Below are 18,654 nucleotides of genomic sequence, written 5' to 3'. Positions count from 1 at the left end.
AATGCACATAAATACACAGAAATCAACTTAGATTATTCTCTACAATGTTATTTAACTTATTTATATTATTAATATTATTATTATTATTAACTTTATGGCATGTGGCACTAATTCCACATTATCATTTGCTAACAAATCATTCATTGACTCACTACACCAATACAACGGTGGTTAATCTGCGACCACAAGCACTGCCTGTGATGAGTTTGGCACCGATGGACCTGCGATGGACTGGCGCCTTTGTATAGAGAGTGTTCCTGCCATATCTGTATTCACCAAGACCCTGACCAGGATACCGAATGTAAGTGAATGTTGTGGGAATGTGTTTAAAATAAGGCACTGAACAGTAATACAGACGTGATTTTTTTCATTTATTTATTAAATAAAAATAATTATTTAGACACAGAAGTGCACATCATGTTGATCCAATTACAGTAAATAACAAAATTTAATGAACGATCGATTTTTTTCAGGAGGACGAACAGCGTTTGCGTACAAGAAACAAAGCGTGTGACATCTGACCCTAAAATGAAACAGGAATGGAGTGTGGGACCAAATCGACATACGGCGAAGCTTCATTTTACAGGCAAGCTGATAAAACTTCAATTTGAAGAAATAGTTTGATCTTGCTCAATTAAAAGCAAGCTGATGGATGCAAAATATTACATTATTTACATCTATACACATCTTCTCTCTGATGGATCAGTGTTCTTCCTGCAGAACGCCTGGTAGATACTGTTCTGGAGGTCTTGGACGGGTATCAGATCAGATCTGACACGTTCCGGTCCAGGCCGCTGAACACTGAAACACGTGGTGAGAATCGGTACGTCCGAACTCCTACAGCCGCCCCCGGTTCAGGGTTCATGGCTGCTGCTGGTACTGACCCTCAGTGGCCGTGTAGAAATCGTCCAGCACGCTCTGGATGTAGTCGAAGGTGGGACGGTCCTCCGGTTTTTTCTTCCAGCAGGTGGTCATGATTTCGTAGAGTTCAGCGGGGCAGTTTTCTGGGCACGGCATGCGGTAACCACGCTGGATGCTGCTCATCACCTCACTGTTACTCATTCCTGAGGAGAGGAGAGGAGAGGAGAGGAGAGGAGAGAAGAGAACAGAAGAGAACAGAAAAGAAGAGAACAGAAGAGAAGAAAAGAGAAGAGAACAGAGGAGAAGAGAACAGAAGAGAAGAGAACAGAAAAGAAGAGAAGAGAACAGTAGAGAAGAAAAGAGAAGAGAACAGAGGAGAAGAGAAGAGAACAGAAGAGAAGAGAAGAGAACAGAAAAGAAGAGAAGAGAACAGAAGAGAAGAGAACAGAACAGAAGAGAACAGAAAAGAACAGAATAGAACAGAACAGAATAGAACAGAACAGAGGAGAAGAGAAGAGAAGAGACAAAAGTAAAAGAAAAGATTCTTTTTAGAACGTCAGTCTTGATGTAAAGCTCACTTGACTGTGGACAGTGCCAGCTGTGTTCCAGCAGCTTCTAATCCACAAGACACTTTTTTTTTTTAATCTGACCATCCAATAAAAAAATCCTCAGTGTGAGAAGACTGGTGAGAGTGTAGAAGCTGCTTGGCACCAGCAGGTGGCGATGCATCATAACAAGAAGAGCTAATAACGTTCCAACAGCCATAAGCACAGAGCCATGATCAGTACCTGGATAAGGGTTTTTCCCGAATGTGATGATTTCATAGATGAGGACTCCGAATGACCACATGTCGGACTTGATGGTGAAGGAACCGTAGTTGATGGCTTCCGGCGCCGTCCACTTGATAGGAAACTTGGCTCCTGTAAAACACAAATCTCATCAATCCTCTACGGTCTGTTAAAGAACAGAGAAACCCAAGCAGGAACCTTCTAACCACCAGTTCAGCCACTATGATAAATAAATCATGATTATCACCTTCTCTGGCGGTGTATTGATCGTCCTCGATCACCCTCGCCAGGCCGAAGTCGGCGATTTTACACAGGAGGCTCTCGGACACCAGGACGTTGGCGGCTCTCAGGTCTCGGTGGATGTAATTCTTCTTCTCGATGTAGGCCATGCCCTCCGCTATCTGTCCACATCACATAATGCAAAATTGTGGTGTTATTTTCATTTATTGTATTGTTTTTAGAGTTGTTTTAATCGTAGTTGATAACTTCTCTGTGCCCATAAAAATCAGGCATAATTTTAAACATAATTTCTAGTGTTTGTGTTTCATTGTAGCTTGTGACTTCTCTGTGATCACAGACATAGGGCTAGTTTGACAGCATCTATCAAAAAGAAAATGGAATAGTGGTCTCTTTGCCAAGGTTGGAAGAAAGAACGCTGATCACAGCTGATCAGTGAGCAGGTTTTTTTTCTTTTCTTGGGACAGTTTGAATTTGCTTTTTCTTGCCTTGGCAAAGGACCACCAGCTTGATTTTTATGGGCACAGAGAAGTTATCGTTTACAGTGAATCATAATTACTGACAAGGAATCCAGAGTTCAAATCCCAAGCAGCATAATCAGCAGGTCACGCGACTACAAACAGACAAAAAATGGTTCAAGGGACAACTAGACTGATTTAATGGGCACACAGAAGTCATCATCTACAGTCAGTCATAATCACTGACATGGAATCCAGAGTTCACATCCCAAACAGTACAATCGGTCTGTCAGGCGACTACAAACAGACAAGAAATGGTTCAAGGGACCACCAGCCTGATTTTTATAGGCACAGAGAAGTCATCATCTACAGTCAGTCATAATCACTGACATGGAATCCAGAGTTCAAATCCCTGACATTGATTTAAGACATGGAATGTTGTCCTGTCCGGTGGGGGGGTTCTGCAATGTGCCATGTCAATCTGGTGGGACCGGGCTCACCCCAACCCTGACCAGGATAAAGTATCTTTTAAACAAAGATTTAAAGCTTTAATTAATACACTCATTAATTACTTTAAGCACCAGTGGTAAATTATGAGCAATGCTATCAGCCAGTCGGGCGTCTACACAAAGACACGATCTGAGGAGGGAACGGTCGAGGCCTTGCGATGAACTGGCGTCCATAAATATCGAATATCGAATGAATTCATGACTTAAATAGAAGTGAAAAGCTGATGGTCACTGACCACAGATCTCAGGAGTTTTAATTCCTCCGAGCAGAAGAAATGTGAACGTTGCATCATTTCAGCTGAGCTGAGACATTTTCACAGACAAAAAAACAGTTTCACTTCTTTATTTAATTTTCTGAAACAGGATGTTCAACCAACAAAAAAATCAGATCGTTTTAGAAAAGTGAACCTGAAATAAGTATTAAAGTTGGCAGAATTTGTACTTTGTTTTGTATTTAATATTATATTATATTATATTATATATTCTAGATAGATAGATACTTTATTTGTCCCGAAGGAAAGTATTGAATTCTGTACATGTGAGAAATCGTTCTGTTCACCCTGGCAAACCAGTCCAGCGCTTCGATGCTTAATTGAGGCCGTTTTGGTGTCAGTTGGACTTCAGGAGAATTAAAAAATGGTTTTAGTGGTGTGGTGCTGTCTGATATGATCTTAAAGCTCATGCTTTAAACGTGAAGTCTGTCATACTGTTTTATTCACTGTGTGTAGAAAAGAAAAGAAGCTCCTACTTTTAAACAAACAAAAGCAGAAGCCGAGTCGCCTCTAAGCTCATGGCAACGTGATGCTTGTTTGACTGTGGACGGTGTTACCCCTGTTCCTGCGACCCGTTTTTAGGTGGTTTATGAACTGTAGTTGAGTCTCAGGTGGTCGTTTGTTTGGCAAAGAGGCCAGAGGTCACAGTTCCAAATACCTTGTATTAACAAACAGTATTAAAACAGAGTGACCTCTCTGAGAAGGCTTGTCTGAGTGTGGGAATTTGTGCCCGTTCAGTTACAATATGACAGCATTTGTATAAGCCTCAGTTGATGTTCCGGTTCATTCCAAAGCTGTTCAGGTCACGTTATATATAGAGCTTGCTTTCAGGCCTTTCCTAAACTGTTGCTGCAAGGCTGGAAGCATGTCATTTCCTTTATATGACTGATTTACATTTTCGGCATTTAGCAGTCACTTTTTTCCAAAGTGACTTACAGTATTGTGACAGTATACAGTCTAAGCAATTGAGGGTTAAGGGCCTTGCTCAGGGGCCCAACAGTGGCAACGTGGCGATGGTGGGGCTTGAACCGGCAACCTCATGATTACTAGTCCAGTATCTTAACCGCTGAGCTCCCACTGTCCTACTACACCTGATATGAGGGCAGTTGTAGCCAAGCGGTTAAGGTACAGGACTACTAATGAAAAGATCGCTGGTTCAAGCCCCACCACTGCCAGGCTGCCACTGTTGGGCCCTTGAGCAAGGCCCTTAACCCTTAATTGCTTAGATAATACACTGTCACAATACTGTAAGTCGCTTATAAGGGGCGTCCCAATACTTAAGTACATATAGCGTGTGTGTGTATATATATACAGTATAAGTGCAGCTGCTGGTTTGAACATACACAGTTGCGCTTCCTCTTTTTTCTGAATGGAAAAAGTGACGCGGACGTTTTCTAGTTTTTTAAATAAATCGTGCAAACGTGCCACAGATGCCCGAAGTTACACCACGAGAAAAGAGGAAGAGAAAGCTAACAGCAGCAGGGTGAGGATTTTACCTGAGCTGAGAAATCGATCAGTTTGGGGAGCTGGATGCTGGAACCAGCGCTGCTCTTTAGGAAATCCAACAAGCTGCCTGGAAAGAGGAGAAGCAAATAAATAAATAAATAATAAAATACACTGAGTGTTATGTCATGACGGCAACAGACTGACAGACTAGACCTTCCCAATTCTATAAATCTTTCTCTTATGTTTTGGAATATGACTGCAGGGATTCACACCTCCATTCTACCACAGGAGCATTACCAGGATCAGACACTGGTGTCCATATTGTGCAGGCCAGTCACTATAATAGCATTATGTTGAAACAGTAAAGGTTATTCCCTAAACTGTTGCCACAAATTTGATACCACACGTTCTTTCGAATTTCTGTATATGTCCATAGCGTGCAGATTTCGGTTCCCTTCACTGGAACTGAAAGTCTCAGTCGAAACCACATTTATAATTCCTCCTCCACCGTACTTTACAGCCTGTGGAACGTAACCGCCGAGCTGTTGTTGCTCCTAGATGTTTCCAGTTCCCAACAGCACCTACAGCCAAACAGTGCAGCTTAATGTATAGCTGTTCATGGTGGCTTGGTGGGTTCCTGGGTTGGATTCCCAGGTGGAGTGGTCTAGGTCCTTTCTGTGTGGAGTGTCTGTGTGTGTCTGTATGTCCACATACTTTTGCCCCGTCAGTGTCTGTGTGTGTGTGTGTGTGTGTGTGTGTGTGTGTGTGTGTGTGTGTGTGTGTGTGTTTTCTCCGTTACCGTTGGCCATGAACTCGGTGATGATGTAGATGGGCTCCGTCTTGGTGATGACGGCGTAGAGTCGGACCAGCCGCTCGTGCTGCAGCGTCTTCATCAGGTTGGCTTCCTCCAGGAACGCCTCGACCGACATGGTGCCCGGCTTCAGCGTCTTCACCGCCACCTTGGTGCTGTTGTTGTAATACGCTGTGAAAACACCATCAAGGTTCTGAGGATCCTTCAGACTATCTGAGGTTCTTTTAGACTATCTGATGTTCTTTCTGAGGATCCTTCAGACTTTCTGAGGTTCTTTCAGACCAACTGAGGATCTTTCAGACTTTCTGAGGTTCTTTTAGACTATCTGAGGTTCTTTCTGAGGATCTTTCAGACTATCTGAGGATCTTTCAGACCAACTGAGGTTCTTACTGAGGATCCTTCAGACTATCTGAGGTTATTACTGAGGTTCTTTCAGACGTTCTGAGGTCCTTTAAGACTTTCTGAGGTTATTTTTGATGTTCTAAGGTTCATTCAGACTTTCTGAAGTTCTTTCAGACTTTCTGAGGATCTTTCAGATGTTCTGAGGTTCATTCAGACTTTCTGAGGATCTTTCAGATGTTCTGAGGCTCATTCAGACTTTCTGAGCTTCTTTCTGAGCTTCTTTCAGACTATTCGAGGTCCTTTTATAAAACAGCATGGAATTTTAACATGCTAACCTGGCCTGTTTTGCAGAACTTCTGTTTTCTCTTCTGTTTTTCTTTACCCTGAAACTGTTCTCGGTTGCGTCCGCCAGATTTATGAGAAGTCACCAAAGTGTGGGTGATATTCCGCCCATCCAGCCGCCCAAACGGTGCCCTGGCACTGCAGGTCAGGAGGAAGCCTGACCGCTACATTTGTTTATTTGCAAAGTTGACCGTTTGCTGCGATTCAGCGTCGGGCGGGTTGTACCTAAATGCAAATCCGGGTCGAATAACACGCGCGTTTCCATCGCTTTACTCGACGTATGATGATGTTTTGAATAAAACCCACGACTGTCCGCCTTTCCCGGAACGGTTCCGGCTTTAAAGTTAGCCGTAGCTTTGGTAGTTATGCTAAGATCTAAGATTTGAGTATCAACCAAGCTAACGAAGCGCCGAAGCTAAAAGTTCACATCATGCTGTTAAAACTGTTTTTATTGTTGATTTTTTATTTTGATTGTATTATTTCAGCAGCAGACTCACAGTCTGGGAGTAACAGAGATAGCGATCTATGCTAAATCAACCAAATGAGCGTGCAGGATGTGGGTAGCGGTAGCTCAGCAGTTCAGATACTAGGCTAGAAAAAAAGGTTGGTAAAAACCAACCAGGGGGCGGCGGAGGATGATGCAAACTAATGCCTGTCATGTGACTGTTACACAAAAAACTATTGTTTGTCTTTTTTGGCTATCAATGTAAACAAACAAGCTGCTCCTGCAGATCTATACACCAAGTTAAACAGACCGAAATATGTGGACACCTGACAAGGAGCTTTTTTAGACGTCCCATTCCAACCCAGTGGATGATAATATGGAGTCGGTCCCCATTCGTGGCTATTAAAGCTTCTACATTTCTGGGATTTTGAAGTGTGTGTATGGGAATTTGTGCCGCATTTTTAAGGTTGGGAACTGACCAATTCATCCCAGTAATGATCAGTAGGGTTGAGGTCGGGTCAAAACAAACCATGTCTTTATAGGAATTCGTTTGTGCACGGGGTCCAGTCAGGCTAAAACATCAAAGGGCCTTCCCTAAACTGTTGCCACCAAGTTAAAAGTATGTGATTTATTTTATACAGTTGATATTAAACACTTTAGGATCCCTGAATGCTCCGCCCAGCTGTGTTATGGGGTTTTAATGGGGAGATTTGGGGTAGGAGCTGTACTCACCCATCCACACCTCTCCGAACTGCCCCGCCCCGAGCTTCTTCACCATCTTGATGGACTCTTTGGAGATCTCCCACGCGTCCTTGTCCCACGGTTTTTGTGCTTTGGGTTTATCGCACGGTTTCTCCAGTTTCCGGCAAAGTCCGTCCGGTTGTTCTGTCAACAGACCAACACACAGACTACTGAGCCACGCGGCAACCAACACCGACCGTGTCACCGCGTTTCTTCTGCGCTCGTTATGAGGAACCTACTGTGATAATGCTGGATCATTTTGCAGATGTCTGGGAAGGTGATTTTGGGGGAGATGTAGCAGCCGCCGCTGTCCAGGCTCCGGATCTTGTAATGCTTCACCACGTCCGAACCCTGAGGACCGGTGTCTCGGATGGACAGAGAGTAGCTTCCTGTAGAAGGAAGGTCAGACACAGAAGAACAAAGAACGTCTTAATGGACGGTGACCACAGATATGGTTCGAATGGAGGATCCATGGAACCTGGGTTCCATCTGTAACTCCCCCTCCTCCTGGACTCATGTTTCCTGGGGGTAACGTGTAGGTCTGGCAGGACAACAAAGGGCTTCAAGACTATTCGATCCTGACCTCCAGTCACGACAGTCTATAGTCTATACGTAGTTTTTGTCCCTTCATTCAAAATGCAGAAGGTGGATTGACTACTTAAACTATCCAACACCCATATTTAATATTTGCCTAAATTTTTCCACTCTTGCTGGCGCCTTGATCAGACAGCAGGAGTCGCTCTTGCAGTGGTAAGGAGTTAAACGTCCACCAACTGTGTCTGTTAAGCGCCCAGCCAGGTCGGTAGTGCTGCCGTGACTCAGACTCTAGTCTTGTCTTGGCTGGCGCAACAGCTTTGGACCAACCAAGCAACCAAGTACAGCGGAATATCACACTAGGGTTCGAATCTCGGCTGTCCTATTGATTGATGGATGGATTGGTGCCCTGACCAGGCTGTTCCTACCCTGAGCCCAGTGTTTCCGCGACCCTGACCAGGACAAGATAAAAACATGACTAACCTTTGGACGTTTCGCTCTCTCGGATGAGGTAGGATCCCGGTTTGTTAGCAGGCGCTAGCAGCTGTCTCTCTGCGTCTTTTCTCGTGATGTCCTTAAAGAACCATCTGAAAAACAGTGCACGTTATTTAAATAAGCATTATAGGTCTTGCTCGGTGGTCCAACGGTGAACAGATGAAGCAGAAGATCTTGGACTTACTCCTCGGTCTCCATGGTGTCGACCTGGGCTACGTAATTGGAGGGGATGAAACCTTCCTTATTGGTGCTCAGTGACTTCGCCTTCCACCATTCGCCGTGACTGCAGCACAAACACATGTTCGTTCATTTATTCATCCATTTATTCAAACCCTACATGGACAAAAGTATTAGGACGCCAAGACAAGGCATTTCTAACAGATGTTATGAATCAATCATGTTTAGGGAAGGACCGGTGCATGAAGCGAGCTCTATAAAGACGTGATGAAAAGCTCGGTCTAAAGAAACTCCAGCTCTGACCTCAGCCCACTCAACAGCTCTGGGATGAACCGGAACACCAACCATCCCCACAGACATACTTCAAAGTCTTGTGAGAAGCTGCTCTATTTTAATACTATTTGTTTTTAAACTGGGATGTCCGACAAGCTCATGGTCACGTGTCCAAATACTTTTGGTCATATAGTGTACTTTGAGTTTTGAACAGGGTGTGTTGGGTCTCCCGAGAGGAGGAACCCCAGACTAGCACACGCACTCGGCTGCATAAGGTTAGTCACACTAAACCCCATGAGCATCCCTATGAGAGAGCCTGTTCGACCTTCCCTCTTTCAGACGTCCAACTGTGTCTGGTGGGCACCCGGCCAGGCTGGTAGCACCACTGAGATTCAGACTGAGCTGTATTATTGCTGCACCACACGCATGAGTACGTTCATGAAGCGAGCTCTATGAAGACATGAAGAAAAGCTCAGCTCAAAAAAACTCCAGTATCTTGCACCTTGACCGCACTCAACAGCTCTGGGATGAACCGGAACACCAACCATACAAATGCTGTCTATTGACTGAATGGGCACAAATTCCCATACACAGAAATCTCATGAGAAGCTCACATAGAGGACGCTCTATTTTAATAGCATTTGTTTTCTAAATGGGACGTCCGACAAGCTCATGAGCAGGCGTCCGAATACTTTTGGTTATATTAAAAAACCTGGTGAAACCATGAAACACTTACTCTTCAAAAACCTTCAGCTTCTCTCCCTTCTTAAATCCCAGGTCGTCCTGGTGGATGGCGGTGTACGGGTACAGCGCCACGACTATTTTGCCCTGCTCCTGCTCCTCTGTGGGTAAAAAATACACTTCGTTATTACAGCTAATAACCTTTCAGTTGTACGAGTGTACAGAGGAACAATGTGAGCGCACAACAACCTTCCATTTTTTGGAACATCTGACCAGGCAGGAGTCCAGGAGGAAGAGAGTTGTTCTGCAAAAGAAATAAAAATAGGAATGAATATCTGAGTGTGTAAAGAAACACACACTGAATTCCTACTGACTCAAATCAATCTATAACATTCATTCATTCATTTATTCAGTCTGTTTTAATACTGTTTTATCCTGGTCAGGGTCACGGTGGGTCTGGGTTATCGGGGAGAAGGTAGGAAACACCCCGGAGGGTCGCCGGTCCATCACAGAGCACACACACACACACACACACAGACACACAGAGTCATTTTAGTTGCTCTAATTAGCTCTAATTAACCTGACTACATGTTTACTGTGGACTTGTGGAGGAAACCAGAGCACCCGGAGGAAACCCACACAGACACGGAAGAACAGGGTGCAGCTGTGCCACCGTGCCACCCATACATGCATAACATCCATGATTAAAACCTGAGGTGTGTTGCAGTGTCTGAGACATTAACACAAGTAAAACGTGAGCAGGTTTAATCCCTAAAATAAACACTTCTGTAGAAGCGTCAGCCACAACCAGAGGAGCGAGCCCTCTCCACATGCTACTTACTATATTGAGAGCTTTATGGGAGGTTGGATCTCTCACATATACCGTTTGTTCTGTACGTCCGTGTTCGCTCTTCTTCATATGGAGCGAATCGCCGCCCTGCTCGTCGTCCAGCTTGGATTTTTTACAGCCCATGATTTCTGTCGGAGAGAAACACAGAGAAGCACTCAGAGTCACAACAGTCGCTAACGAGTGAAATAAATCACTTATAAAAAGGAAATGATATAATTCTGACTTTACCACAACAGTAAAGATATGAAGAAAAGCTCAGAGCCACTCAACAGCTTTGGAATGAACCGGAACATCAACTGAGGTGAGACGAATCCCCACAGACATACTTCAAAGTCTTGTGAAAAGCCGCTCTATTTAAATACTTGTTTTAGAACTGGAAGGTTTGACAAGCTCATGGTCATGTGTCCAAAGATGATGATGATGATGATGATTATTATTATTTATATTGTTATTATTAATTATATTATTATTATTATATTATTATTATTAATTATATTATTATTATTATTAATTATATTATTAGTAGTAATAATCATAACAAAAGTACTAATAATAAACATCAACTGAGATGTTCTTGACCAACCAAAAAACACTGTCATCTTTTGACTGAACGGGGACAAATCCCCACAGACATACTTCTCACAAGTCTTGTGAGAAGCTGTTCTATTTTAATACTATTTGTTTTTGAACTGGGATGTCCAGCAAGCTCATGGTCACGTGTCCAGATACTTTTGGTCATATAGTGTACAAATAAGTGTAGTCCCACTATATCCCATGTGTGTTCTATTTTCAGACGTCCAACTGTGTCTGGTGGGCACCCGGAGATTCAAACTGAGCTGTATTAATGCTGCGCCACACGCTCGAGTACGTTCGTGTGACATTTCCCTTAAATGAAGCGACCTGCGTGCACAACACATACCCTATATGATCAGGTTCATTTGCTTAGGGGGGAAACTGTGCATTTTTTGTTTTGTACAAACTTCCCCTCGCCGAACTGGTTAAACTGGGTGTAAAAAAAGAAACAGCAACTCATGGAGTTCTTACATTTAGCTTTAATCAGCATTTCCAGACGCACAGATCAGATGAAGAGGCTCAGACACACATTTATTTATCACTTTTACTCTACAGTGTTAAATAGGAGTGTGATATGGAGTCGGTCAGAGTCCGTTTACTCGGTGACGCAGCGTTTAAGGAACAAGGAAACGTTCACTGTTCAACACAAAGACAGAAATCGACCCCCGAGGTGCCCATGTGCTTGCAGACAACTGGCCCTGACATCAGACACCGTCCCTCATACACATCTAACACAAGGTGACCTGTCATGTAGAAACACACAACAATAAATACACGGGACACGTTTTCTAATTATTGAATTCACCTGTTTTAGCCACAGCAGTTACTAACAGATGTAATAAATACATTAATAAAAAGGTTAGTTTAGGGAAGGCCCTTTCTTGTTCCAGCGTGACCGTGCCCCTCTGAGTAAGCTTCATAGTTCAAAAGACTTGTAAGAAGACTTCACAATAGAGGTCACTCTGGCTGAATGGTGCATTAGTTTAGCTGATTGTAACTTCCTCATAAAGAAATAATAATAATTATTACTATTATTATTATTATTAATATCTTTATTATTACTATTAATATTATTATGATTATTATTATTATTACTATTATATTTTTATTATTATTTGTATTACTAAAGTAACAATAAAGTAACAATAAAGTAACAATAAAATAATAATAGTAATAATAATAGAATAATAAACATAATAATAATAATAATTATTACTATTTTAGTAATTAAATGAAACAATATTAAGAATAATATAATGATAATAATAATAGTAATAATAATAATATTAGTAATAATAATAGCAATAATAATAATATTAATAATAATAATAGTAATAACAATAATAATAATAGTAATAGTAATAATAATAGTAATAATAATAATAATAACAATATTAATAGTAATAATCATAGTAATAATAATAAAAAATTAAAAAATAATAATATTAATAATAATAATAATAAAAATAATTATAATAATATTAATAGTAATAATAATAATAATAACAATAACAATAACAATAACAATAAAAATAGCAATAGGAAACATTTTGTGTTTCAGTGTACAAAAATGGCTAAAAATTGTCCACAGTCAGAAGAGCTTTTCATTAAACTGGTTCAGAGGAAGTTTAACTGGTTCACTGGCAGTTTAAATCCAGGACTAAAGTTTGTTGCTGGGAAAAGCAGAAGCAGGAGCGTCTTTCTTAAACAACATGATTGATTTCGAGAATGTACGGTTGAGCAGCAGAACTGTGAAGGCTGGAATCAGCTGAACGTTGCAGCACTGAGGCTTTATTTTTAGTTTCCTGTCTACAGGAAGTTCATAGCGAGCCACACGCTCAGATTAGTGTGCCAGTGTTCAGGCCACTGAGAACGTTACTTCCTCCTCGGACCCTCTGCCCGTATGTGGTGACTGACAGGAAGAAGTGAAGCTCAAAACGAGACGGAGCAGGACGGGCTGTACATGAACTCTGTACATTAGTCATGAAAAACCAAAACCACAGAGGGGCTTCATGCAGAACGTTCAGCTGCTACTTCTGAGCCTCAGTGAGTTTAACGTGAGGAAATCTACTGCCTTGTTTAACACTTTAAAATGAATTGGAATGCTGACTGCAAACCTGGCCTTTTTCTTCAAAAGCAGAACCTAACTTCACAACTACTTTCTTAACTACATGTGCACGTGTAGATCCCCACAGATACACTCAAAATTCTAAAGAAAAGCCTCATCAGAAGAGTGGGGGCTGTTATATTCGTACTGGCAGGGTTCAACCTCTTTCAGTTTCCATAGTTCTGGAGTAGAATGTCTAACTAGTACAGGACGACTTGTCTACATACTTTTGGCCATCTAGTGTAAGTGGAACGTGGAGTGTAGGTGAGACTGGTGTCACTTCCTCTTCAGATACTATCACACCCCTAAAATCTAATCAGTGAAGCCATCACCATCAGATATTATTAGATGTGTGACAGCAGCCCAAAATATCCACCTAATTCTTGACATCTGTCAATCTGTCATTTTATTAATTTATTTTTATAAATAGCATTTAGTGGTCGCGTTTATCCTGTGACTGATACAGTTCGAGCAATTGAGGCTTAGGGGCCTTGCTCAGGGGCCCAACAGTGGCGGGGCTTGAACCAGCAACCTTCTAATTACTAGTTCAGTACCTTAACAGCTGAGCTGAGCTACCACCACCCTCGCCAGGACGTTCTTTTACACCTTTGATCCTCAGGGAAACTCCTCAAGGTCCAAAGTTGATCTATAAATCTTTGCTGGTGATAAAACCTTCAGGTTCTTCTAGGATTTGGGCTCTAAACGATTCTTTACATAAATCTACACTGTAACAATCATTTACATTTGATTGTTTGTGTAAAGTTAAACTGCATAAATTGTCAGATAAAAGACGCTTTTTCCATAAAAATGTGGAGCCTTTGACGTCAACCTTGTTGAACACTGAGCTGAATTGGAATGCTGACTGTGAGCCTGGACTTTTCCTGGACCTTTCCTGACTAAATAAAAATCTTCAAGCCTCAAATCGTCGCCAGACTGGTAGGGTCCAACCTGTATCAGTTGGAAAGGGCCTTCCTTAAACTGTTGCTGCACAGCTGGAAGCATGTTTTATTACACCTGTTTGCAACTGCTGTGGCTGATACACATGAATTTAATCATTTAGAAGGGGCGTCCTAATACTTTTGGCCATACAGTATGTTTACAGAGGAACCCAGCGGTTAGAGGTGCAGTGTCCTCACTGCCATGTCCTCGTTTTTCAGTTAATGATCATTGTTTTGTAACATCTAGGTGGTGACATCTCTTTACCCATACAAACGGGCTGTTTTAACTGGAACCAATCAGAAAGCACATGGAACAGTGGTCTCCTGCCAAGCTAAAAGCTCACACCAAAAGAAACAAGCATAAAACCAAATAGAACAACAACGCACCCTAAATAAAACACGTGGTGCCACCGTGGTTTTTCGAATGGTTTTGCACTTCAGTTCCAGCAGTGTGAAGAAGGTTTTTGCTTGTGTGGTAAAATGTTCTGGTTTCTCAAAATGAGAACAGCTAATTATATCCACCACAGTGGCTGCAGGGTTCAAACCCACCGAGCTGGAGCTGCACACGATACAGCCAAAGCTACACTGACCTTTAATACTGAAAGTAGAATCTAAAAACAGGATTTCAGATTTCAAATCACGCAGGAAGCCATCGTGAGACGGGAACGAGCCTCGTCCACTTGGTTTCACTTCAGAACTCTCTTTATGTGAACAAAAGTGTATTTAAGGATTTAAAAACCTTCTGGAAGATTGTGGATCAGCTGTGTGGAGTTCAAGTGGTACCTTAAGGGTTCTTTGCATGAGGAACCTTGTTCATAATCTAGAAGCCTCAGCCTCCATCCCTTCCAAATAAATCGATAAATAAAAAAATTAATACATTAATAAATAAAAAAATACATTAATACATTAATAAATAAATAAATACATAAATAAATAAATACATTAATAAATAAAAAAAATAAATATATTAATAAATAAATAAATAAATAAATAAATAAATACATTAATAAATAAATAAATAAATAAATACATTAATAAATAAATACATTAATAAATAAATACATAAATAAATAAATATATTAATAAATAAATACATAAATAAATAAAAAAATAAGTATATTAATAAATACATTAATAAATAAATACATTAATAAATAAATACATTAATACATTAATGAATAAATAAATAAATAAATACATTAATAAATAAATAAATAAATAAATAAATAAATAAATAAATAAATAAATAAATAAATAAATAAATAAATAAAAAACAAACAAACAAACAAATAAATAAAGCCTCTATGCCCATGGCCATACCAAGCTTCTCAATCCTGGCAGTCCTGTTTTTAATTGTCCAAACTAACTTCCACTTAGCATACGGTGACAGTTGTCCAGGGTTCGAATCCCCAGCGGTGCTATCAGCCGGTCAGGTTGTCCACATCCAGACACATTTACATTTTTGGCATTTAGCAGATGCCTTTATCCGAAGCGACTTACATTACAGATACAGTATACAGTCTGAGCAGTTTAGGGGTTAAGGGCCTTGCTCAAGGGCCCAACAGCAGCCACCTGGCAGTGGTGGGGCTTGAACCAACAACCTTCTGATTACTAGTCCAGTACCTTAACCACGATTGGCTACGTCTTGGAAAAGGAAGGGATGGATTGGCTTCCTGTCTGTAATATAATGATCCCGCATAAGCCTGACCCGCTGGGACCCCGACCAGACACGAAAATGAAACGACCATTTTACAGTAACGTTTCCAGCCCACTGTTCCATCAGGTTTGTGTTTGTAGAGAATTGTTTGTGTGTGTGACGCAGGGTGCAGTCAAACTAGTCCGATTCATATGGGCACAGAGAAGCCACTAATTGAAGTCAATCATTACAAGAAGTGAGGATTTCAGTAACGTTCCCAACCTGGTCGAAGCGCCCACTGTTCCATCAGGTTTGTGTTTGTAGAGAATTGTTTGTGCGTGTGACGCAGGGTGCGGTCAAACTAGTCTGATTCATATGGGCACAGAGAAGCCAGTAACCGAAGTCGATCATTACAACATGAGGATTTCAGTAACGTTCCCAACCTGGTCGAAGCGCCCAGTGTTCCATGAGGTTTGTGTTTGTAAAGAATTGTTTGTACGTATGATCTTAGGACCTGAAGCTGGGTGCAGTCAAACTAGTCTGATTCATATGGGCACAGAGAAGCCACTAACATTACAGCCACTATCATTACAACATGAGGATTTCAGTAACGTTCCCAACCTGGTCGAAGCGCCCACTGTTCCATGAGGTTTGTGTTTGTAAAGAATTGTTTGTACGTATGATCTTAGGACCTGAAGCTGGGTGCAGTCAAACTAGTCTGATTCATATGGGCACAGAGAAGCCACTAACATTACAGCCACTATCATTACAACATGAGGATTTCAGTAACGTTCCCAACCTGGTCGAAGCGCCCACTGTTCCATGAGGTTTGTGTTTGTAGAGAATTGTTTGTGCGTGTGATCTTAGGACCTGACACTGGGTGCAGTCAAACTAGTCCGATTCATATGGGCACAGAGAAGCCACTAACATTACAGCCACTATCATTACAACATGAGGATTTCAGTAACGTTCCCAACCTGGTCGAAGCGCCCAGTGTTCCATCAGGTTTGTGTTTGTAGAGAATTGTTTGTGCGTGTGATCTTAGGACCTGACACTGGTTGCAGTCAAACTAGTCCGATTCATATGGGCACAGAGAAGCCACTAACTGATGTCAATAATTACAACATGAGGATTTTAAATGTTTAACATGACACTGCAAGGATTTAAACAGCCTCATATCAAGTGTTTAAGTTGCTTTCTGGGTATTTTTGATCCAGCAGAGTTTTAGAAAACACAGAATGGAACTCAAAGAAAGGAAAAAAGAGAATAGATAATAATCAAAACGTTATATATGAATAAAAACCTACCTGTAAAATGTGCAGATTAAAAATCCCCGTGCATGTAACGGCCTGAAGGTCGGTGTGGAGCGACGCGCCTCATGGAGCCACACTGCTGTGATAAAGAGGCACCCGGTGCTTTTCACTTCAGCTGCAACTTCCTGGTAAGAACATCGTTTTTATTTGCATAACAGAGCACTGGAGGAGGAGGAGGAGGTGCAGGAGGAGGTGGTGGAGGCCTCTAGATCAAATACACTACATGGGCAAAAGTATTGGGACGCCCCTTCTGATTTTTAGATTCATGTGTTTCAGCCACAACAGTTGCTAACAGGTGTAATAAATTAGTTATTATTATGGATTATTAAGGTCATGCTTCTGGGCGGCACGGTGGCTTAGTGGGTAGCACTGTCGCCTCACAACAAGAAGGTCCTGGGTTCGATCCCCAGGTGGGGCGGTCCGGGTCCTTTCTGTGCGGAGTTTGCATGTTCTCCCCGTGTCCGCGTGGGTTTCCTCCCACAGTCCAAAAACATGCCACCAGGCTAATTGGAAACACTGCATTGTCCTATAGATACCTAGCCGCTAGATGCACAAACCAGTGCGTTGTAGTGCCGGTCCCAAGCCCGGATAAAATAGGGAGGGTCGTGTTAGGAAGGGCATCCGGCGTAAAAATTGTGCCAAATCGATGCACGGATCATGATCCGCCGAGAGCCGGCCCCGCAACCGAACGGGACAAAGGCCAAGGAAAAGAAGATTAAGGTCATGCTTCTGACTGCAGCAACAGTTTAGGGAAGGCTCCTCCCTGTTTCAAAAAAACCAAGAAACTTCCTCAGCACCACTTCTGGAACGAACCGGAACATCGACTGATCGATCAGTGCCCAGCCGTACAAACGCTGTCATCTTTAAATGAATTTTTTTATATAATTAATAAAAATAGTGGCAATCGGGTCCCACTGTGGTTTACAAGGTGTAACGTAAAGCCTCCACAAGGGGGCGACCCATTTTTTCCGGCTTTTTTTTTTCATTTTTTCTGCACCCGTATAAACAGGGGCTCCTTCGACTGCGCCCACACAACACTGGTACGATGGAACAGTGGTAAACTCCAGTGTCCTGCACAGAGTCCTGACCTCAGCACCACTCAACATCTCTGGAACGAACCGGAACATCGACTGATCGAGCTGTACAAACGCTGACTGAATGGGCACAAATTCCCACAGACATACTGTACCTAAAAGTCTTGTGAGAAGCCTTCTCAGAAGAGCGGCTGCTGTTCTAGCTGAGAAGATCTCATGGTCAGGCGTCCACATACTTTTGGTTATATAGTGTATGTTTACAAAGGAACCCAGTGGTTAGTGACGCAGATACCGAGTTTCACTGCCCTGTCCTCCTAACCCTCAGCTACTCTTATTTCTCATTATTTTGTGGACTGTAGGTGGTGGCATCTCTGCACCCATACGAACGAGGGCTGGTTTGACTGGAATCAATCAAAAAGTATGTGGAACAGTGGTCTCCTGCTAGGGTCAAGGGTGGAAAGATGACTGCCCCCTGCTCCAAAATCAGAGAGACCAGAAGTGGAATCAGTGGCGATCGATGGCAATATGAAGCCTGCTCGACTGTGGATAATCACAGACTGTGGGATTATACTGTAGACACTATGTGGTCAGAAGTATACTTCTAAAGCACATGTGGAATCCAAGTAGTTTTGGAGTGTGTCTGTGGGGATTTGTGCCAGTTCAGTTAATGTTGGACCAAAAGGGCTGATCACAGTCAGCATTCCGATGAATCTCGCAGTTGTTCACTCAGGTTCCTTGCCGGCCCGTTGAGTTGGTTAATTGATAATTGATTTATCAATTGGCTCGGTGGG

General features: G+C 42.1%; 1 protein-coding gene across 1 annotated transcript; it reads right to left on the bottom strand.

Annotated features, from left to right (window-relative positions):
• Positions 1-367: 367 nt before the first annotated feature.
• lyn (LYN proto-oncogene, Src family tyrosine kinase) lies at positions 368-16,893 on the bottom strand. The gene is made up of 13 exons (XM_062987265.1): positions 16,824-16,893; positions 10,254-10,390; positions 9,662-9,716; positions 9,468-9,573; positions 8,466-8,564; positions 8,270-8,373; positions 7,492-7,641; positions 7,244-7,396; positions 5,371-5,553; positions 4,622-4,698; positions 1,897-2,050; positions 1,650-1,781; positions 368-1,064 (listed from the first exon to the last, which is right to left on the bottom strand). Exons 2-13 carry the CDS (start codon positions 10,383-10,385, stop codon positions 862-864), a joined length of 1,548 nt encoding a protein of 515 aa, XP_062843335.1. The 5' UTR covers positions 10,386-10,390; positions 16,824-16,893; the 3' UTR covers positions 368-861.
• Positions 16,894-18,654: the final 1,761 nt, after the last annotated feature.

This window comes from Trichomycterus rosablanca, chromosome 25 (assembly GCF_030014385.1).
Source record: "Trichomycterus rosablanca isolate fTriRos1 chromosome 25, fTriRos1.hap1, whole genome shotgun sequence".
Lineage (NCBI taxonomy): Eukaryota > Metazoa > Chordata > Actinopteri > Siluriformes > Trichomycteridae > Trichomycterus > Trichomycterus rosablanca.
Note: the sequence above shows the minus strand (reverse complement) of the source record. Positions and strands in the feature narration are given on the sequence as shown.

Bases quoted from the DNA above. Each gene is read 5' to 3' on its own strand.
- lyn (XM_062987265.1), bottom strand. From the start codon at position 10,385: ATGGGCTGTAAAAAATCCAAGCTGGACGACGAGCAGGGCGGCGATTCG. The intron at 9,717-10,253 runs GTAAGTAGCATG...TTTCTTTTGCAG, and splicing joins CCCATAAAGCTCTCAATATA to AACAACTCTCTTCCTCCTGG. The intron at 2,051-4,621 runs GTAAAATCCTCA...TGATGTGGACAG, and splicing joins TGATCGATTTCTCAGCTCAG to ATAGCGGAGGGCATGGCCTA.